The sequence below is a fragment of the Paralichthys olivaceus genome, chromosome 4, assembly GCF_024713975.1.
Source record: "Paralichthys olivaceus isolate ysfri-2021 chromosome 4, ASM2471397v2, whole genome shotgun sequence".
NCBI classification, from domain to species: domain Eukaryota; kingdom Metazoa; phylum Chordata; class Actinopteri; order Pleuronectiformes; family Paralichthyidae; genus Paralichthys; species Paralichthys olivaceus.
Genome location: NC_091096.1, coordinates 10,147,934 through 10,171,297, shown reverse-complemented (window position 1 = coordinate 10,171,297; position 23,364 = coordinate 10,147,934). Strand labels below are relative to the sequence as shown.

At 41.4% G+C, this 23,364-nt stretch overlaps 1 protein-coding gene across 1 annotated transcript; it reads left to right on the top strand.

Annotated features, from left to right (window-relative positions):
* Positions 1-721: 721 nt before the first annotated feature.
* Positions 722-22,724, top strand: pgm5 (phosphoglucomutase 5). Its single transcript, XM_069523638.1, has 11 exons — positions 722-1,389; positions 3,393-3,555; positions 3,665-3,811; positions 3,887-4,012; positions 4,095-4,285; positions 5,351-5,505; positions 11,368-11,483; positions 14,672-14,807; positions 15,448-15,631; positions 19,575-19,712; positions 21,814-22,724. The coding sequence occupies exons 1-11, from the start codon at positions 1,132-1,134 to the stop codon at positions 21,901-21,903; spliced, it is 1,704 nt and encodes a 567-aa protein (XP_069379739.1). The 5' UTR covers positions 722-1,131; the 3' UTR covers positions 21,904-22,724.
* The last annotated feature ends 640 nt before the right edge of the window (positions 22,725-23,364 follow it).

Here is a 23,364-nt window from a genome sequence, read left to right as displayed (position 1 = left end):
ATAACAGAGACAACAAAACTTAATTAAAAACTGATTTAGATAAAAACGAATACATGAATATGTAAGATGTAATCTCTTTGGGAGCAAATGTCCTTATTTATACATAAACTAAAGTTGATTGTTTTCTTTTCAAAATAAAGAATTTATTCATTTTTGCATTTTAAGATATAAAACAAAGGGATGTTTAAAAGAAGGGAATACATTTGTGCTTTGATTGAGTTTCTCAAAATTAATCATTTGAAATTACAAAGTTTACAAAAACTTGAATTTACAACACACCGTGTTTGAAAAGAAAAAATACCATTGTTAATATTATACCAATATTATTATATTATATATTATTATCTCATGATAATTATTTAATAGAGATATTTAAAAATTTTTTCATTTATTATTTAGGATTTTATCTTTCAAGGGATAAAACATTGAGGTTCTTTTTGATTTTTTAAAAAAAAGTTCAGTTCTGTATTTCGGCCTCAAGGTTGCGCTGTTCACCAAAAAACTGGAGCAGACGTGATGCTGATCTGATGCTGACCTCTTCTTCTTTATGGTGAGATTATAAACCAACGCTGTAATGTCGTGGTTTCAAATCTTTATCAATTTAAAATATAAATCACACACACATAGTTCATGCAGGAGAGAATGAGTCGAGGAAGCAGTCCTGGCTGAACTCTCTCTGTCATTCCTCACTTTTAAACCTCTGGAAGTGACTCTCCACTGTCCTGGCGCATGGCTCCACTGGGCAGTGTGGACGGCTCAGATAGAGGCAGTGTCCGGTTGCAGACTGAAACAATTCCCCTCTACCATCAGTCAGAGGTCTATTTTTGTCCTGAGGCTCAGCTGATTGTGGGCCTTGAAGATTCTGACCCTCCCTGATTTTTTTCCTCACTCAGTTGTTCAGGCTTATTAGGAAAAGAGGGAGTTGTCCAAGAGCAGAGGAGAGGGGTTGCTGTGCGTAAAGTTTGGCACTGAGGGATGCGGGTCTTCTAGTTGGGAACATTTGACTTTCTTTGGAGCCTTTACATCTCTTCGTGGAGCTGCTGTCACTTCTCTCTCCGCCACTTTAAGTCTCTAGTCCCAACTTCAGCTTGTTTTCATCGGCGTCCTCCCCGCTGGCTCCCGACGAGGAGGATGGAGACGAGCCCCATCCCGGTGGTGACGGTCCAAACCGCCCCCTTCGACGACCAGCGGCCCGGTAGCAGCGGGCTGCGGCGGAAGACGGCGGTGTTCGAGGGCAAGAAGAACTACCTGCAGAACTACATCCAGAGCCTCCTGTCCTCCATCGACCTGCGGGACCGACAGGGCTGCACCATGGTGGTGGGCAGCGATGGCCGATACTTCAGCCGAGCTGCCATCGAGGTGATCGTGCAGATGGCAGCTGCCAACGGGGTAAGAGAGGAGGGGGTCTGTACACACAGGGTCACAGGCCTTCAAACGAACTCTTCTCCTATTCTATTCTATTCAAATAACTTTCTTTATCCATTAGGAACTTATCATACAGGTTTATCATAACAATATACACCAGCCGAAGAGCAATCAATAGTGATACAAGTGCAGTTAACTGTAAGATAGATAAATAATAATTAGTGTGAAAATCAGTATATAATGTTTAAATCATTAGATCACCTGTATCTGATGGATGGGAATAAAGGCGTAATTCCTAAATCCTGATGCATAAAGTAACCATGTGGGCCATGATAATAATTTGTGGTTGAAGTCAGTTGTCAAACTCCAGGAAAGTGATGAAGCAAAAGTGATTTTAGTTGCATCACTGCTGAAGTCAACCTGCCACCATGATAGTTATTAAAATTGTATTAATAGAAGTTACACATTTTGGTGTCAGGGTGTTCAGTGTATGCATGTGCTGTGGTTCCGTCATGGGGCTCAGGACACCTATTGCAAGATGAATCTAAAGGGAGACAAGATGAATACCAGGGTCCCCCGCAATCTTTTCCTTTTAAGGGCAGATTCTAAACTTGTCAAATGAAACAAAGAGGAGTGAAAAAAATCACTCTTGGAATCAAATGATCACATTTTATTAACCCTGTTCATTAACACCCATCCTGCATGAGGTGGACAATTCTACAAATAAATGGTGAATAGTTCTTGTTTGCATTATGCTTTAAAGTAGAGTTTTGACATTCACCCTTTCATACAGTGCATCACAGCAACACTTTCTGTATCACACATCACTCACACTCTGCCGGCACAGAGGTTCAGGGTTTTGCCCAAGCACACTTAAGCATGCAGCCCGTGATCGAACCACATGACCCTCAAGTTGGTGGGCCACCCGCCCTATCTCCTGAGCCACAGCCGGCCTACAAGTGTGAATGCACCAAAGATGCCGGCACCTAGTGATGAGATGTCACAAGAGGACCTTGCTTTGTATTCAGGGGCCACAAGCAAACATAGCGGGGAGCACTCTCTCCTATAGGTACAGTGATCATGAGACTAACGTAAATGTCTCCACTGCTTCGTATCAGAACTTGTCACCCATCCAAAGTGAGAGAAGTCAAAGTGTCAGCGGCAGATAAATGAAAAAAGGAAGTCGAGAGTGAGAGACACAGAGAGGAGGAAAATCCCCGCAGCTCATTTAAAACGCTTGCTCCGAGATCTCTGTGATTGGTTTGGACAGGTTCCAAAGGAAGATCTGAAGGGAATATAATTTGTTTTTGAGATCGCTCCACTTTTCTGCTGGCCCAGCCAAATGTCTCTTGACGTGGGTCTTATCAGCAGTTCCATCCATCCTGCTCTATTTTCCTGCCGACGTGTGCTCCCTCCCCTCCGTGTTCCAGCTGTCCTCGGCCAAACTGCTGGCACTGGGGATCCCCTGTTATATGGCACTGGACCAAAAGTCAGAATGGGGGGGGGGGGGGCTATTCAGATAACCTCTCCCAGGAACTGATTTATTCTTCTTTCAGTCCTGCAACATGCCTGAAGGATATACACTGAGGTAACCAGAATGCATTCCTCTCCTGTGAGCCACACTTTCATTTAATATAGCTGATATCCAAGGGCATTATGGGATGCCGGTGGTGTTACCACTTTAAAAGTAGCATACAGTTTATAAATGGAGAGTGCAGCTCTGTTAGTGAGGCACCCTCGCGGGGCAGGCGATTTGCTTTTTAAAGCACGCCGTCAATTAGTCACCTGCAGAGTGACAAGATACTTTGGGCTGGTGATGCTATGGGATGCAAGTATTTTATTCTAAAAAGAAAAAAAAGAAGATATCTTTCTGCTTTAGTTCCTATAGATACATATCATTTGACATCCAGAGCAACATCTGAAGATAGAGGAGCCTTAAACTTGCAACTTAGAAATTTGAGCATATCTGTACATTATTTCAACATCCTGGGATGACGTGTAACCTCTCGGATATCTGTGCTGTGCAGATTGGTCGTCTGGTGATCGGCCACAACGGCCTCCTGTCCACCCCTGCTGTTTCCTGCATCATCAGGAAAATCAAGGCCATTGGTGGGATCATCCTCACAGCTAGTCACAACCCCGGAGGTCCCGGTGGAGACTTTGGGATCAAGTTCAATGTAGCAAACGGAGGTGAGAACGTTTTTTTTTTCCATTTGGGAAAAAAAGTGATGGTTTTTATTATATATAAAAAATCTATTTGCGTTTCTAGAGTTGACAAATATCTTTACTTTGCTGGCAGGACCGTCTCCGGACACAGTGATGGACAGGATTCACCAGGTGAGTCGGACACTGGAGGAGTACGCCATCTGCCCTGATCTCCGCATTGACCTCTCCAGGCTGGGGAGGCAAGAGTTTGACCTGGAGAACAAGTTCAAACCTTTCAGAGGTAACTCACTCATTCATTCAGGGATACAAACAAACACATCGGCATCCAGCTCTAAGCTCTTCTCTGTGTTTCCAGTGGAGATCGTGGACTCAGTTGAAGTGTATCTACAGCTGCTGAGAAACATCTTTGACTTTACTGCCATTAAAAGTCTCCTCACGGGATCAGATCAGCTGAAGATACACATAGATGCAATGAATGGAGGTGAGACAGTTAATCATCCCATCATTTAACCCCTGGGCTATTGTTATTTGTAAATTGGTTAACGCCTCCTCTTTTGTTGCAGTGATGGGCCCCTATGTACGTAGGATCCTGTGTGATGAGTTGGGGGCCCCTGCTAACTCAGCAGTGAACTGTGTCCCTCTGGAGGACTTCGGTGGCTGCCCTCCTGAGCCCAACCTGACGTACGCCACCTCTCTGGTCGATGCCATGAAAGGAGGCGAGTTTGGCTTCGGAGCTGCGTTTGATGCCGATGGGGTAAGACTCTTCGTCCATGTGATGATCACACATTTTTTTATAGTGTCTGTTCACTTCAACCCACAGAAACTGAACTGCTATTTTAGTTAAATTTCAATGTATTGTCCTTCCATCTGTTTGTCTGTTTGTCAAGTTCTATTCATTTATTTATTCATTCATTCATTCATTGTCATCTTACCCATCACCTCTTTTGGTATTGCTGTCGCTTTAAATTACAATAAAACTTTCTACACATCCCATCGTGTCCCATTGAAAATGTCACATATATTTTATTCTGTAAAGAGCTTAACATTTATTTATATATATATATGATTTATTTAGATAATTATGTTAAATACTAGCCTTTTACGATATTTGAATTCCATGCTATATCCTAGGTTATAATATGTAACTCAGCAGTACATTCATTCAGACTCCGCCCATAGATACCAGAGAGAAGTCTATTTATTTTTTATTTGTTTGTTCATTGATAATAAGAAGAAAAGCAATGGGAGTATATAATACTTTATCCATGGAGATCAAACAAGCAGCTCACTTTTTCCACACTGTCATCCAATAGTCATTTTCACACACACACACACACACACACGCACACACACCCTTTGCTAAGTAAATTAGCGCAGCATCAGGAGAGTTATGTCATATCTGCTCTGTTTCTCCCACAAGGATCAGTATCTTCACAGCCATTAGTGCCAGTGGTTATAATCGTACAGGGGGAATGTGTCAGTTACATTGTACCGTCACTGAATAAGGAACTTACAGCTCATACTGTCCCATGTTTAACAACTGACAGTTACATGAAGAGATTTGCAGGCATAATGCCTTGATATAATTCATATAATATACATTATACATGTGTTTATGTGCAACCTTTTTTGTATTTGCAAATAGGTTTAGTTTCAGGAAAGGAATATTATTATTTTATATTTTTCCTACTGTCAACTCATCCAATAATATTACCAATATCAATAATGCCAATTTAAAAGCAAACAGTTTTTGTTATTCTAATAAGATTTGTTGACAAATTTAGTCTTAAATTCTCTTTTCGTTTTATTCCATGTTTAGGACCGGTACATGATCCTTGGAGAAAACGGCTTCTTTGTAAACCCAGCTGATTCAGTGGCCATCATGGCTGCCAACCTCGCTGCCATCCCCTACTTCAGACAGCATGGCGTCAAAGGCTTTGCCAGGAGTATGGCCACCAGCACCGCCCTTGACAGGTACAACACACACACACACACACACACACACACACACACACACACACACACACACACACACACACACACACATACACACACACACACACACACACACACACACACACACACACACACACACACACATACACATACACACTATGAGACTATAAGATCACATGCACACATTTACTCAGCGCCTATAAATATTGTGTGTTATGTAAAACCGGAGCTGAGCGGAGGGTGCTGAGTGAGAGGATGTGTGCACAGCTAAAGTTATACTCACTGACATTGTTCCAGTCGGAGGGATCCCTTGCACTGCCCCCCGCTGAGGCTTCCACAGAATGCTCCTCAAGGGTAGTGGGCATTAAACACAACGAGGGAACCAGAAGAGATCGACTAGTTCAGACCATAGTATATATGTATATAAAGTATATGTACCACAAGTTGAGTTAGATCCAAGGTTTTCCAATTTGTAATTTCCTCTATAAAACATTTCTATATCAAAATATGTTGTTTGGCATTTCAGGCCAAATAAAGTTAACCTCACTGCAAAACTGTTTGCAGTGAAATGTGTAAACTATGTACATATTCTATTGTTCTATTTTATGGCCTCTTTCATTCTATTTGATCCTTTAATAAGATCTCTTGTCTACCTCATTCTAACTATCTGCTGCTGTAACAAATACATTTTACTGGCATTGGATTTATTTCAAGTTTAATCAAGTTTATGGTCAGGAAACTCAAACTGCTGCAGTATATCACTGATCCAGAACAGCTGAGTATAAACTGGATTCATAGGTGTGTGTGACTGTTAGTGTGTGTTAATGCTGGCAGATAATAAGGAAGTGACCTCACTAATTGTAGTTTCACAGTTTCAAGGGGAAAATGATGCTTAGAAATGTGAAGCGAGTTGTTACATCACCAAGTTATTGGTCGTCTCTGTCAGTGTAGAGACTCTTACTCACTCAGGCGTACACACACACACACACACACACACACACACACACACACACACACACACCACTTGGACACTATGTGTTGTTGTGCTGTTAGTTGCCTAAAGCTACATCTTATGATGTTGAACTCGACCCATTCCTGCTGTGCCTCCCTAAGTACGCACACACACACACACACACACACACACACACACACACACACACACACACACACACACACACACACACACAACCCCACTACAACCCTGTCACACACAAAGGCCTTTTTCATCAGTTCTCACTAAACTAAGTGCCTCCTTCATCTCTCTGTCTATTTTCTAAGCTTTTTCCCTTTCTGTATTGACAATAGCATAATTTCCTGGAAGCTCTCACTTGGTTGTGCAATCTGCCGACTAGAATAACCCAGTTTGATGTCTCTTTCAGATAACACCTAAAACACAGATGCTATCGCACTCTTCTTCAGAAATAAATTGGGTTTTACAACATTTACATTTTTTATCCTGTTAAACCCAATTTCACCATCGAACCCTCGGGGCAGCAGATCTACCTCGTCGATGAGAGCTCACTGATAATGACTGACGCTGCAGGACAGGGTCATTTTGTTCAGCACGGCATGTCCGTCTCTGCAGGCGTAACATTGAAATCTGCATGTCTTCAATGGATTCTAGGAAGCGTTGAAGTACTCAGTCGTGTTGGCCCCTGGAGTCAGCCCAAGTGTCGCCCTTTTTTAGGAGAGTGAGTTGCCAATGTGTGTGTGTGTGTGCTCAGTGTTTAGACTGAGCAGTCCTCCCAACTGTGTGTTTATGCATAATGACGCAATCTGTGCTATAAAAGCCTTGATAAATGTGATGGTGTATGTACTGTATGTAGCTGCGTATCCAGAAGGAATAAGAGAAAAGTGAATTTGTCCTCAGATGTGCAGGGGATGTTTTGTTGTGCAAGAAACTGAGTTGAAATGAGACGAACAGGAGCCCGGAGTTATACTGCAGCTGTGAAATCTCTCATTCTGGAGGGGACTGAGGATTTCTGTGTCTGTACATCGGTGCTTGTGTGAACAAAACAAGGGATGATGCAAGGAGGGCAGGAGGGGTCAGAGGAAGAGAAAGTGGGAGGGAAACTTTGGTAAAGGAAACATCTGGATCTACAAATGTGTTTATTTAAATTCATTTTATAACAGTTGATTTTTTTAAAATAAGTTTGCATTCATACCACAACCAATTTAAATCCTTTATCCATTACTTTAAACTATTTATTTCAAAGTTCATGCTTGCAAAGTAACTGCACATACAGTAACTGCCGAAATGCCCCCTGTGGTTCATGTGTCCCTGTTTGGGATTCTTATAGATGTAGTTATATAGTTATAGAACTGCAATGGATCTTTGAACCATACCAGATTTAATAGGGGTTTTGTTTCTATAAAATATTTTCAAATAAGAGAAATAAAAGAAAATACTATAGAAAAAAAGCATAATGCTGTCACCAGGCTCAAATAATTTGTTATCTGCCAGTATTTTGACAGGAGGCAAGACGCAGGAGGTCGCCAAGTTAAACACTGACCTAACAGGCACACTTTTCCACTTCATATAATATTATTACATGATAAATATTTTCTTGAAGCAGCTTTGGAAACTGTTTTGAACCCATGTCAGGCTTGATACTGATTCTACAAAACACAATACTATGCTATGACCATTTACAGAAATCCTCTCAACTTTTTTCTTAAGTATTTTCAGTGTTGGCCGCTAAAGCAACACCTTCAATCTATTAAATTAGTGTTGTCCAGTGGGCATTTCTGGTTCAGGTCAAGAGGAACTCACATTTCAATCCCATAAGATCCAGCATTGCTGTGCTTTTTGTCTGGATGCCAGTGTAAAGCTCTTCAAGTCCAGGCTGTGCTCAGAGGGGGAGGTGAGGAGTGAGGGCAGTGGATGCTATGTTTGGTAAAATATCAAGTCAAGGCCAAAAGTGAGAAGTAAATAACTCCGCAGATAAAGAAAAATCTCATTGCCCACAGTGCTCAGAATTTACGGATAAGTAAAAGAAGAAGATAGAGAAAGACATGAAGGGAGATATTTGATTAGTCTATGCATGCGTGTGATGAGGATGATGGAAGGTAGACAAAACCGAGCCGCGTCACAAATCCTCTGTCTTCACCTTACGGGGCCAAAGCATCCAAATCATTCAAGAGACAAACCATAACTCTCTTCATATGATCTTATAGGCAGTGTTGTAGGAAACCTTTTTCACACAGTCGCCTCAGTCTCTGAGTTTTGTTCAAGCCTTGAAAAAGATTGTAGAGTTAAACGTTTTTGGAACTTTCTGAGGCTCTCTTAGTAAATGGTTTTAAGTGTTCATATGTCAACAAAATGTCAGTGTCTTTCACCAGCGTAAGTGTTTTAAAATTATTTTTACAATCACTTGATTATACTAAACATGCTTTTCACATTTGTTTCTGTTATTATGATGAGTTCAGAATATCTACAATATATTCATTTGCCAGGATGGTTTATTTGCTTAGATTTGTTATTGCTGCTCCTCTGTCTTTTTTTGTGCCTTCTGTTTTTCTAAATTCTCGTGTCTTATAAACTGTTTTATGCCGGGCACATGATCTGCATGACATGATAATAAAAATCAAATCCTTCAAGGACAGGATATTGAAGTGGGATCATTAACTGGCCTGTTTTAGGACAATATATCTATTGAGGGACTGATTAGTAACAATTATAAAAAGTCTATGATGGCACACACAAAAAGTCATTTTGTTATCTTCAGCTCTCTTCAGCCAAATTCTGTCCTCCAGCGTGAGAAAACTTACATCTATAGAGCCTTGTAGCTGAGAGGTCACACCTACACACGGGGGATTGCAGCCCTAAATAGAAATCTTCCAAGTTCATCCCTCGTGTCTTTAGTCATATTCATCTGCCAAAATATTTCTGTTTAGAGCACGGCCTCTGGAGAGGGAGGCAGCATCCACTCAGTCTGCCTGTTCTCAGACACTGCAACATTATTTGAACATACATGTGTTTGAAAAGCCTCAAAAGTCCAAACTCTCTAAATGAAGCAAATTCTTATCTTTGTGCTTTTCTATCTTTTTATTGCAACAACTCTGTCGTCTTCATTGCTTCACCTCGAGAAGTCTGTTTTAATTTCTAACTGTGTTGTTGTTTGATAAAGGGCCGAGAAAAGTCTCAGGTGAAGTTGCTCTTTGTTTGTGCTTTGGTCCACTGCAGAGTTTTTGTAGTTCCATCAAAGACTAGCTGGTGCAATCTCCAAATCTCAATATTGTCACAGTGTTAAAAACAATTTAATCCCATTGCTTTTCGGCACATTGTTTGAAAACGGAGCACTGGCAGGGTCAGGTTCACTGCTTGTGTTGGCTGTGGACGTGCCATTGAAAACGTCAAACGCTTGTCAGAGGGCCAGAGTTTCTTTTTTTAATTTGAGGAATTCCAGGCTTTCCGTTCCAGCTCTCGTTTCCCCGGAGGAGAACGAAGCTGGTTTACTCTTATTTGGTATTTTATCCTGTCCTCATGTAAACAACCGCACTGGGCACTGTGTGGGGTTTATTTATGTGCATGATGACTATGTGGACGTGTGCACCACCAGTTAAAAACCTTGACAACCACTCAGATCCACATATATATTGTTCTCTGAATTCCCACAGTAACGGCGTTTGAGATTGATGCTCCCACATCTTTTGTTTCTGTTTTGTTGGGTTGAATATTTTGTCGACACTTTCTGAGTGGTGTCCTGGGAGTTGTGTTTTTACATTTTGTGGTGTTTACTGAAGATTGTGGGGGATGTGGTTGAGGAGTGATCTGTGGGGAATGAGAAGAACTGTGTGTCACTGAACATCTCTTCAATACGAAGTCCCTGCACTCGTCCCTGTATCATCTGCTACACAAGATCAGTGGATTTTCTCATATCATAATATTTCAAAAAAGAGATTCCAAATAGTGGAAGGGAGAGGGTCCACATTTTTAATATGGTGTATAAGGGAAAATAAAGAATGAGGGTTTAATGAAATGTTATCATAATTATACTGAACACCTTTACAACTACTGGCTCTAAGGAGCATCGTGTCGGCTTTAATAAGCTCACCGCGTGCATGCTGCTGTACAATGTAAACTCCTTCTTCATGTAATTCAAACCTTCAGTTTCCACAAACAACTCTGAGGATGTGACCTCAGTGTCCTCAATGAAAGCTGTGACCCTGTCCATGAGGCGGTGGCACTGTGCGATTGGCTGACTCGTGATGGGACCGAATACAAGTTGCCATGGTAACCCATTTAGTTCGGAGCATGGGGACGAAACACCATGAACATGTTTCAGATTTTTTGTTGAAGCATGTGGAGCAGAGAGGGGGAGGGGGGGAGACACTGGCTCTATGTCGAAATACTCAGCGCCAAGATTGGATTACATCAATTATTATTCAATATTGTGTTGTTTTTTCATCTTATTTCCATTTCTGTCCAGATGTGTCAGCCCTTTACTAAGAATACACCCTCTTATAATAATATTACGGTAATTACATTGTAGCCAGGCTTATTTCTCTGTAGAGTTGGACGTAAAGTTCTGTCTTCACCCTCCTCAGGATCACGTGCGCACTCACACATGCACTCTGTCCTCCTCTCCCTCCGTGGCCCAGGTTCAAACAAACATCAGCTAAAAGGTTAACTCACTTTGTTCTCACTGCCTTCACCTTATTCAATTATGGGATGAGCTGTTGGCAGATCTCGCTCGTCACACAGCATTTGGTTTGCTTTATTTCAAAGGTCAGGGGACTGTTTGTAAGCTTGTGTCAGAACTTGGGAAAGGATATTAAAGAGGGATAAATACAGTGTGTGTATGGGTGCAAAAAAGTCAACAGCCCCTTTCAGCAGCTTTGTTTTTGTCTCTCTCTTTCTTCCTGCCTGTTTTTTAGGGTAGCCAAGGCCATGAAACTGGCGCTTTATGAAACTCCGACAGGCTGGAGGTACTTTGGGAACCTGATGGATTCTGGGCGTTGTTCCCTCTGTGGGGAGGAGAGCTTCGGGACAGGTATGATCTAGCATGCTCGCTCACGGTACGAACAACAAAAGCCCTGCACCCATAAAGACAGATTTGTGAATGTCTAATGACATTACTACAAGATGGAAATATCCAGTAAATACAGAGACAGGGCAGCTGTAGTCTGTTTGCATGTGGTTAGAAGGTCACTAATTCAAACCCCTGCACCAGTTTGGAAAATGTGAGTAGGTGTGTGACTGAGAAATCCCCTCCCCTCAGCAGCAACTGTTGTTGAGGTGCCTGCAAACAAAGCCGTCACTAGAGGACTGCGCTCGCCAGCAGCTGCTTCCTGAACACGCAGCAGGGACTCGATGAAACCTTCAAACAGCAAATGTGTCCAATAAATGTTCCCTTGAAATTAAAGGGGAAAATTGCAACTCCGGTCTTATAAAGCAATAATTGTGTACTGCTTTTAAACATCCACTGAACTAAACTGAGCATGACGTAAAGATGTCAACAGTTTAATCAGATTTTCTAAATCACTTTGGAAGTAAATGTTAAGGTGATGTCAAAAGCATCACGATCTGTACATCATATGGCACCTTTTTCTGTCCTCTATCCAAGGCCCTTACTACAGTAAGAAAGCGTTTCAATTACCCCCTGGTGGCTGGATCAAACTAAAAACTCAGAGTACCTGAAAAATCATTGTGGGTAGTTCTTATCATTCTGTTTTATGTTCGAGTTTTTTCCCCCAGTGATTTTGGATTGAATTAGTTATTTGATGCTATAAAAAATTGGGTGAAATGTCGTGATTGACAGCTGAGAGTAACACTGCCGTTGGTCCAGCGTGTGTATCGGTGGGGCGGTGCTACCACGGCTCCACCTCCTCGATTGTTACTGTGCAGACTCCAAGAGACATTATGGGCACAAGATGGCAGTGTTTGTATCCAGGATATTCTGGCTTCATTTCTGGATAGTGGGAGGAAGTGGATATATAAAGTCATTGGTTGGGAGTTAAAGAGATGATCAGGTTGTCGGTGTATTATTATATGCAGATGATGTCTTTCCTGCTGTTTTACTCTCCATATAAAATCAAACATAAGTCATCTAACTCATTATGAAATCGTAATTTCCCTTTAAAGGGAAAAAAGTTCCCACAACTTCTGTGTTGCTGCACACTCGGCAGCCTGTTCCATTTCTAGAGTTGTGAGCAGTGCATCCCGACTGCCTGTAGCTCCAGTCAGAGTCATGTAATAGATGTGAGGGCTGTGACCCTGACTGCATGTGTAAATAGTCCCCATTCTTCTGCTATAAAAGGAGACAGGGGCTCCATGAATCACAGCAACATGCGAACAGGGCTCCAGTGGTTTCTATGAATGCAAACGCAGCCACATATACACATACACAGAAAATATAAACTGCACATTCACCAATGATTCATACACATTTGCTCTTGCCCTCCCTCTACACCTGTTTATCCTTACCATACTCTCTCCACTGAGGAGGAAAAAAAAGCTTGACATGAGAAGAACATTTTTTTAAATGGGTGTGAATGGGACAAAAGACAAGAGAAGCTTGAAGGAAAGCAAGGAGAGGGGAGCTGGAAGAGTCCAAACATGAGAGGTATCGATGAGGAGGAGAGAAATGGAAGCGGCAGAGAGCACAGAGGACTCTGGGAGCTCACTCGTTGTCAAGCCATGTAAGGCCAAAAGCTCAGAGGGAGCCCAGAGTAGTAAATCATCAGAGCTGCTCACCACTCCTGCTCTTCACTAACTCCTGTACTCTGATTCAACCGCACAGCAGGAATTATTGTAAATATTAATGTAGCTACTTCTTTCAAACTTTGCTATGCAAGGTTTGTAACATTGGATAATGAAATCTTTAGAATTTAAAAGTCATGCACACAGGTAACAGACAAAGTAATCTAAAAATATATATATTTCAAGTATGTCTACTTAAATTTCTATAATTTCAGCCCCAAAATGATGCAGAGAAGCTTGGTCTTTGTTTGGATTATCAAACTGACAATGAATCATAGATATTAGTTTCTAGCTGATTGTGTCAGCATCAGCAACTACAACAATCAGCCTGTGTATGAACCAAAGCAAGAAACCACAGTAAGAATCCCAGTTTAAACTAGAAACCCTGATCTCAGTGCTGTTGTGAAGGTAAAGGAAGTTCTGCTAATTCCAACTGGGTCCTTCGTGGGGGCTGTCTGCTGCACAGTCATTACCGTTTAATTAATATTTACTTCATGATGATAAGACAAAACAAAAAATGTCATGTGCTTTTTTAAGCAGCGTTTTGAGTGCAGCTCAAAAGAGAAGCTTTGACTGTGACATATTTTACAGTGTCGATGGAAGAGGTCTTTTTTAGCGGAGTAATAATTAGATTTGAAGTTCATCCTCTGTTTCTGTGTCAGACAGCCCAACAAAGGGAAACTGACAGTAAGCCAGGGATTAACATATTGACAGTTTCCTAACAGCTGTATAGTCCTGCCGCCAGACACAGACCTCTGACTTCTTTTTTACACGATAGTTATGCATGCCTATGTGAAAAACATTATATCGTTATGTTTTCTGTCTGAAAATATCATGTGATTCAAAATAGCTCAGCCTGTTTTTTCACTTAAGGCTCATGAACATAGTCATTTAATTAAAATGTCAGAGTGTTCCCTCAACAGATACCTTTACTGTGCAGCTGTCTCTGAGAACAGACTGATGGTCCCCAATGAAGGAGACCGATAAAGGGTGTGATCAACCCTCTGTGTGTGTGTGTGTGTTTGTGTGTGTTTGTGTGTGTGTGTGTGTTTGGGTGTTTGGGTGTGGATTGGAAGACGTTCATTTCCAAGCCCAAGCATTCTTCCTAAACCTTCTGTTACTGTGTTCAATAAAACGGACCAAATTTATAACAATTTGCAACTTCACTTTTGTGTCCTGTTTTTTGACGTATTTCTTAGACAATAAGTTTAATATCACTCTCATATCTGGAGCCAGGAGATGGTTAGAAACAACCGGCCAAGCTTTGTCCAAAAATATCAATATCAACCCATTAGCACAGCTAAATCTCACTATAGCTATCACATAATGTCTTATGTGTTTTATGTGTTTTTATGCTAAGCTAAGATCAAAAGCTAAAGGGCTGCGTACTTCTAATAATTTATCAAACTTGAACTTTTGTATTTGTAGCATGGCACTAAAGTTAAAATGAGCTTTTTTGTGTTTTTCTTCCACGTGTAGGTTCTGACCACATTCGTGAGAAAGACGGTTTGTGGTCGGTGCTGGTGTGGCTCTCCATCATGGCGGCCAGGAAACAGGGAGTGGAGCAGATAGTCAGAGAGCACTGGGCCAAGTTTGGACGCAACTACTTCTGCAGGTAAGCAGCTAAATAACATTTTGTCTCTTCATTGGTCGATATCCTTGCATATTTAAAATGTATGTAAACCTACAAGGCCTGTGATAGGCCTCATGGGTCCTTTTCCCCAGTGGTCTAAATCCCTTGTATTCCTACTAACGCCAAACACATCTTCCAGACTTTCACCTTCATCCATTTCTTGTCACTTGTTCTTATTTTAATCTCTCCCCTGTGAGAGGAGGCCAGTGTTCCCACTGACAGTTGCTGCAGCTTTTTGTTATTCCCACAGAGGGCTTTTCCAAACTGATGCACATTTCCCACAACACATAGATGGACAGACAGGACAAGACAAGCACCAGATGGCAAAAAGTAAAATGCTTGATTCTGGAAAAGAGAAGAAAAAATAACCTTGACAAATGTTGTCTCTTCCAGTTTAGGGACATTTTGACACTAAACTTGCTTCGGAGACTTTTTGTATTGATCTGTAAAGTATACGATTAGAGGATGTCCTTAAAAAAGCAACACCTTCAAACTTTTATACCTAACAAAGTTTGTTCTTGTTAACAGCATGTTTTCCTCACTGGTTTCTAGAGTTAGATATGGTTTCATTGTGTGTGTGTGTGTGTGTGTGTGTGTGTGTGTGTGTGTTTGTGATTGTCAGGTTTGACTATGAAGGCCTGGATCCTCGTGTAGCCTTTTACTTGATGAGGGATCTGGAAGCAGTAATCTCAGACAAAGCATTCCGCAGCCAGAAGTTTGCTGTAGGAGAGCACATATACAGCGTGGAGAAGGCCGACAACTTCGAGTACATCGACCCCGTGGATGGAACAGTGTCCCGAAACCAGGTCAGTCTGGGAAGAACACGGAGGAGGAATGTAAATGCTGGACGTTACATGACAGAGTTAGACGAGTAGAAATGAGTAGGGGGGACAGGAAGTAATACAGTACTTTAGGGTTGCTCTGATCAAATATCCCAGATTGTTATCTGCAAGAAGACCTTCTCAAGCAGATCAGGTGTCCACATTAAATACATTTTAATAGTCAGTGGTGTTGTTTCTAATTCAGTCATGAATTTTTAACTCCATAAAAACCTTTCACTCCTTGTAATTGGATATTAAAATGATTCCAGTAGTTAAACTCGTGCAGTGACGTGTACAGATTTCAAACTCGGGCAGTTCTAAACTGTGACAGAAGATATCACAGGTTTAAATTGTTCTGTTATTACTGATCCAACGCTCAATGGCTCCTGATATGTGTTCATATCATATCACATGAAAAGTATACACTAAGTCTGCAGTTAGTTAAGTACACGGGCTAAAAGTAATACAACAATCTTATTCTAAAACTGCAGCGGCTGAATCAATCATACATTTTTACTCAGACCCCAGGCCTGTAGTAGTTAGGGTCAAACCATAAAAATAAATAGAGTTGGACTAGAGATCTGGTTCCTATCGTGTCACGTCTGCCTGAAGTCGTCTTATCACACAGTCCCTCCATCTCGCTCTGGTTTATACACATGCACTCGTTCATCCGCCTCTCCTCAACCAGACCACCCACTGAGTGGTCTCATCAGAGAGGTTCCATGTTTGGACATGATAGTCTATCTTTCATGTTACACCATAAACATATTCATGCAAACACACATTACACATACAGCATCGAACCCCCCCCCCCCCCCCCCCACACACACACACACACACACATACACACACACTCACACACACACTGATAACTCCCCCAGTCAGTATACTCCTTCTCCCCTCCCTCCCTCCCTCCCTCGGAGGGAAGTTCACCCAGCTGACTCCCTCTGTTCTGCCCACAAATGTGTGGAAACTCATTCCTGGCGTCAACACTTCTTAGCCTGTGCCCCGCCTCATGCCGCAGACACAGACACATGCTCACATGCTGGACTGGATGTCAGTTGTCCATGTGAGTAAGTGTGAACACATGCACATCTTTGCAACACCTACACGACTTGACACTTTGTGTTTGTCGGCTACTTTGTCAACTTCTCTTTCCATATTTTACACATCGCTGCTGTTCTGCCCTCGTGCTGCAGTCAGCAGAGGTGCAGTCACAGAGCTGGCCGGATGTGTAAAAGCGAGGGGTCAATGTGAATGAGCCAAGGTGGCGGAAATATAACGGCATACGAAAAGCAGATCTCCTGTGAATAGTCCACCGTGTTACCAGCAGCTCCACAGCTCGTTTTGTCAGTCACCCCGAAATGTGGTTTTACCTCACTGGTAAATCCTCAGTCGGCCCAGTGTGTGTTAGCACAGCACACATTCCTCCTAGGACAGAATTATATCAGCTGTCGTCTCACTTGCAGTCTCTCCACCGCCAGAGTGTTTGAAGGGGGGGTGGGGGGGCTGGGGGGCACATGGACTCTAACACATATACACACAAAGACAGAGTATGTGGGATTTACACAGCAGAGGCAAGGCAGCTTTTGTAGTTGGCTACTGAATTATTTCTGTATTGTCTGCATATTGACAGACGGACAGAGAGACAGACCGATAGACAGACGGATAGATAAAAAGCCTTGTCACAGAACCTATAAGACCTACAGACTATTTATTGATGGTTATTTTGTTCTATTCTACAAATGCAACCCTTGTTTCAGCTTTGTCTGTTTTAAATACATTGAAAGATAAGAAACAAAAGTTATGTTGATCATAAGTTCTTCTACTGTTAACGTTCAAATGAAAACCAACTCGAGCAGTGTGCCTTTAGTCTTTTGTTTAAGTTGAACAAATTGTCTTTGTCCTCAGATAAACTACAGCAGTGGTTGTTTGGCAACTGGGTCAAACTGTGGGTTAGAATTGCCGCCAGATCATTCTGATAATTAGATTTTTTAAATGGATTTGTATTTTTAGCAGGGTTACACAAAAACTACTCAATTTCATTCCCATTAAACTTTTTGGAGCGGTGGGGCACGACCCACGGAGGAGCACATGAAATATTGGTGCGGATGAGGGGGCAGGTCCAGAATTTCTTTTTGTTTAAGATTGCAAGTGAGGATGATTTTCAACGTCTCTGTTTCATGGACCTTGATTGAATCAGACATGTTTAGTGGACTGATATTTATGATTCTGTGCGATGTGACTTGCAGATGAAAAACTGGATCTAGTGAAGTCAATTATGGTTGATAAGAAAATGGAGTTACTTAGTTTTGCCTCTTGGCATTAAATGGACAGACGGACACACTCTGGCTGGGTCCACTCTGGGTCTCTGAGATTGTTTTCAACAGGCATTAGTCAGCCTCCTGATGCACCTCTATTGTTAGAGATGAGCTGTCAGACAGACAGACAGGCGGACGGATGGACATCTCTCATTATCACTGTGTCTCTCTCCTCATCCAGACTCCGACATGTGTGTCTTCCTTGCCAATGTCAGATTAGGAGGACGTTGAGCGGTCCAGTGTTACTTTCCTTTCAGTGTCATGGTCTATAAACAATGTTGCTGAGTCACAGTTTGAAGACGTTAACAGCTTTTACTCCGAGATGAGGTCACTGTCTTTTTTACTGCTTTAATAATTCTCTCCTGCTCCGAAAAGAAACAAGACATCATGTGTCAATATGGAGACATGTAGTAGATGAATGTTCTCACAGCAGAGTCAGTCGTGTCATCGTGTAAAACGTATCTTGGGTGTGTTTTGTAAACCACTTGTTCATGGTCCCCCACTTTTTTTCTCAAAACACATCGCTGTCTTTCCCCCTGAGCTCGTCTTTGGCTCTAATGGGATGAGGAAAGAGGCGCTGTGGAATTCAGCACAGATAAGAGTCATTGCACATTCATTAGTCAGAAACCCTTATCTCCCTTACGTCAGCCGGCGAGAGCTGTAGCTGGTTACCCCGACGCAACAATATCCTGTTTTTCCTGAAGATGTCGAGTTCAAGTTCAAACACTGAACACGTTATTGAGGCAAAATGATGACGTTTTATTGGTTTGGTGGGAAATTGTCGCAAACTTAATGGAGGTGAAGTAACACTCGGGCCCTGGCAGAGCTGTGACCTCACATAACTTCGTAGAAAACACTGCTGTGGATACAAGGACTGTCAAGGAATCCAATCACAACACTGCCCTAGAAATACACACAATGTCAGTGACATCTAGTGGATATGTTTGGTTACTGCATTAAATAACACATCCTGACTGAAAATTGCTCCATTAAGGAAATCCTGTCTTATTTTGTCAGTGTCACCAATTTCACTAGTTGCCTGTTTGATACGGCTGGAAAAATATTTAATACTATAGTCAATACCAACTGTCTGATATTTAAAAATAATGAAGCTCATATAATGTAATAATGTGTGTAGTATTTAGACTGAAGTTTTAAATTCAGTCTAATATGCATTGATAATGAGATTATTCAGTTCACAATATAACAAGTCCATGTACTGAATTTCAGAATTTCTTCATTGTGTTAGAAATGTGTCATTTGTTTATTTTTATTAACCTTCATGGGGAAGTTGAGGGTAAATTCGTGGCCTTTTTGGTTTGTTGTTTTTTAGGACATTGCTCATTTCTGAAGAAATAGACAAAAATGAACATAAATAAAAGTTCTGTTTTATATATTTAAACTATAACTTGGATTGGGAAGACTGGGTAAGACAAATACATGGACCAGGGGCCATAGCACATGTTACTATAAACAGAATGATTAGGAATTGGCTATTTGTATAAGATGTAAATGAAAGTACTAAGCTTTTTTTGTTTTAGCTCTGGTAACTCATGATCTGCACATGTCATTCATTTATAATATAATAATTGATTCTGTGTTTCCAGGGTTTAAGGATCGTCTTCACTGATGCGTCACGCCTGGTGTTCCGGATGAGCGGCAGCGGCGGAGGAACGGGCTCCACAGTCCGCATTTATGCTGAGAGCTTCGAGAGAGACCCTGAGAGACACAGCAGAGAGACACAGGTACGGAGAGGGTGGGACAGTGTGTCTGTCTGCTTATTAGTTAATATACTGTAAAAGTCTCAGAAGCCACCTGGGTCCAAGTGATTTGATCTCCATGTGACACTGTGTGTGACAGCTTGATTGACCTGTAGACTTTGGAGTGAGTAGGAACGCTACCTTCTCATGTCGTTCTGGTTGTTGGGATAGGTTCTGTACTTTAACCATAGCCAGGGGCTGTAAAGCTGCAGTCACGACGGCTGTACAGCCTCATTTAGGTTTGGCCACCATGCCGCACAACTTCATCAGACAATAGAATAAGTGCTTTTACCAAAAGAGATCACACGTATTTCACCAAAAGACAAAAACGACATACAAAGGACCACAAGTAACAACGTCGTGTCTTAAATTAAAAACATTACTATCAAAGTTGCAGCATTGATAATGCATATTAGATATATTTTAAACTTAATTTTGGGCAAGGGTATAAATATTATAACCATAACAACCGTGTTCTTTTTGTGTAGCTAATGAAAAGTAGGCTTTATTAAGTATTGACTGTAACTCCGTAGCATTCCTCTGGCTAACCTATTGATAATTAATATAATAATAAGAATTGTTTCCCCTGCTTTATTTCCACTGGTTGATGCTTGTCCCCATGTGTGGCCTTCACTGAACCCTTGAACAATTTATCATTAATATTAGCTCATAAATAATAAAATCATAATAAATTCATATCATCTGCCCCTTATCCGACGCACATAAATCATCGGGGGACATACATGATTAGCCAACATGCTTATTAGGCGAGATTAAAAAGCACTGCAGATAATGTTTGATATATATAGCACCGGAGTGAGAGGAGCCGCAGAGCCACAGGCGGCATAAATGACACCTTTGAGTTTCACTGATTCCTTTATTACACCATGAGTCTTCCCGTTCTACAAAGTTTATGAATGAGTGATCTGTAACAAGTAACAAGAACTGGTCTGCACACGAGGCCATACAGCCTCTGTGAAGTTATCTTTACATGCCTTATTACGCAGTTTTTATAGGATCAGGTTGACACAAGTCAAACTAGGGTTAAGGCTCTGGAAGCTGATTATCCATCTGTTTATCTTCGTCAGGCTTTCAGGCCCCAAACTCACATGATATTTACAAAACACTGTTTGTGCTGCTCTGCACAGCCTTCAAGTTTTCATCAGCATTTGTAATTTAATGTGAGAAGCTGGATGCAAGGATCAGATGGTCAAATGTTTTTTGGTTGTGCTATGGCTGCTTAAATTATAGTGTTGGAAGTTCACATACTGTAAGATCATTGTTTTAATAATCTAAATCAAATCAAATATAGAACCGTTGAACTTGTGAAAAATGTCCAGAAAATTGGTCCCGTTTCTCTTGGCAGCAGAATATTCTACAGGTCATATGTGTTCACAACAACAGGAAAATATCTAGAACATGCAGACGAGGGTTTGGCACAAGAGGCAGGACACGACAACTTAATTTCATTGCGGAAATCAAGTTTTTGGTTACAGCGCATCAACACCAGTGCTCAGAAATGTCATCCTTCCAAGTTGACATCTTTGTCTGCGTCTTCCACCTTCATGGCTCCTCTTTTTCATCCTGACATATTCATATATTCTTCTGTTTTCATGTCGGTTGCCTGTTTGAAACGTCATCAACATCCCCCACTCACTTCCTGTTTGCTTTCTTACATACAGCCCCTCACACATAGGAAAATATCCGGACTTCAGCGTATGTCTGAAAGCAGCTATTGTTATCCAACTTATCCATCTAAGGAACTTCATTAGTCAAAGGTGCAAACAATGCAAATAAAAGTCAGGACCAGTTCCTAAATACACAAAATAAAACAACAGACAGAACAATGTAAGTTGTACACTGTCATTTCTGAGTGCTGAGGTCTTTATGATTTCCCTGCATAGCTAGGATTGTATTTTAGGGGCTGCACATCAGATTTCGTTGGACTAATTTGTGCAATGACTTTACAGCTTTCTGATTGTGATTCTGATGAAAGTCCACATGAACCTTCAGATTCCAAACTTTCCTCCCTGCCTGATTCAAAACATCATTGTCGGATGGTTGAACTGTTTATCTGTCACTGCAGGTGGTGCTGGGTCCTCTCATCGCCATCGCCCTGAAGATCTCCAGCATCCACGAGCGGACAGGACGCCGCGGCCCTAACATCATCACATGAGCGAGCAGATAACACACACACACACACACATGCACACACATGCACATTCATCTACCAGCTCACACAGACACAGATCCCCTCAAAGCTTTTCTGCAGCTTCAGTTTTCATTTTTCATTTTTCCTTAAATGACGACCTAACAGAGGCTGCAGGAGTTTATCTCTGAAAAAGAAAATGAATGCTGCACGCTATTATCTCACCTGTGTATTGACCACTAGTGTAAACTATAGCCTGGTGTCTGAACCAGGGAGGCTATTTAATTATGTCTAGGGATTAATAATGAAAAATGTGTTAACTGCAAACAAGTTATGCGCAGACTGTCGATTAATGTTTGTGCCTTGCTTTTATCAAAGAGAAATTGTCCGTTTTGTAACTCACGCTGGTTTTGTATAACGGTGCAGTGTTCACTTTTCATGTTGCTTTCCTTTCCCTCTCATATGCATTATGTCACAGTGTTGTTTTTTTACAGCCATTTCATGCAGAAGTAATCATTTTGTCAAAGCGTAAAAATAAAAGCGACATTGCATCACAGCTAATATAACATAGTGACGGGAATTACAGTGTTTGAAGTTGAAGCATATCTCGCTGCATGAAGACGTGGGGAGTTTTCACACTCATGTTTACTGCCTGAGGAGGAAATGTAAAATAATGGCGCCTCAGCAAGAAAAGGAATGAAGGAGAGGAAGAAAAATATATTCTAAAATGATTTTACTCTTTTTCTTTAATTTGTCAGTTTTGGCCTTTGGGAATGCCACATAACCATATTTGAATATATTATTTCTTTTCCATTTTTAAAAATCCAAATAAACTTTTTTTGTGTGCAGCGGTTGCCTTTTATTTCTAATTGAATCGGACAGGTCTAATGGGGGCAAACAAAAACACATCAGAGTGAGATATGTCGCCCTCGGGCACATTTTAGATTTTAATTAAACAAATTCCTCATAATTAAGAGCCCTATGTTGCACGGATACTTTACGCGGTGATTGAACATCCTTGAGGAGAAGTGCTGGCTTTTGTTTGGCGAGTACAGCACCTGTTTTGGGCCGACTTTGGAAACCCGTGGAAGCTGTTGTGCGGCGATAAAGAGCAAGGAGGCTTTATCTTTATAAGGCCTGAATGAGACGCAGAGAGCAGGATCTCATAAACAAGCTGATTGCCGTCATTATGAGTTGAGGATATGCCAGTGGATATCCGCAAGGATGTGTTCACTCAGTCAGACATTACCTGTCAGCCATTACAGGTTATTGCCTCATCCGCCTGCTTTATAATCAGTGGTTCTTTCTGCAGCTGGACGAGGATCAACGCCAATTTATTACCTTTTCAATTTGTTGTTCCGAAGACCGTTGCAGTTTCAGCTGAAATTATCCACGAGTCAGAGATTTGTGTGAAATTAGATGAAAATGTTCCTTTTAAACTACTTTGTCAATTTAAACAGTGTCAGAAATCAACAATGAACAAGCTTC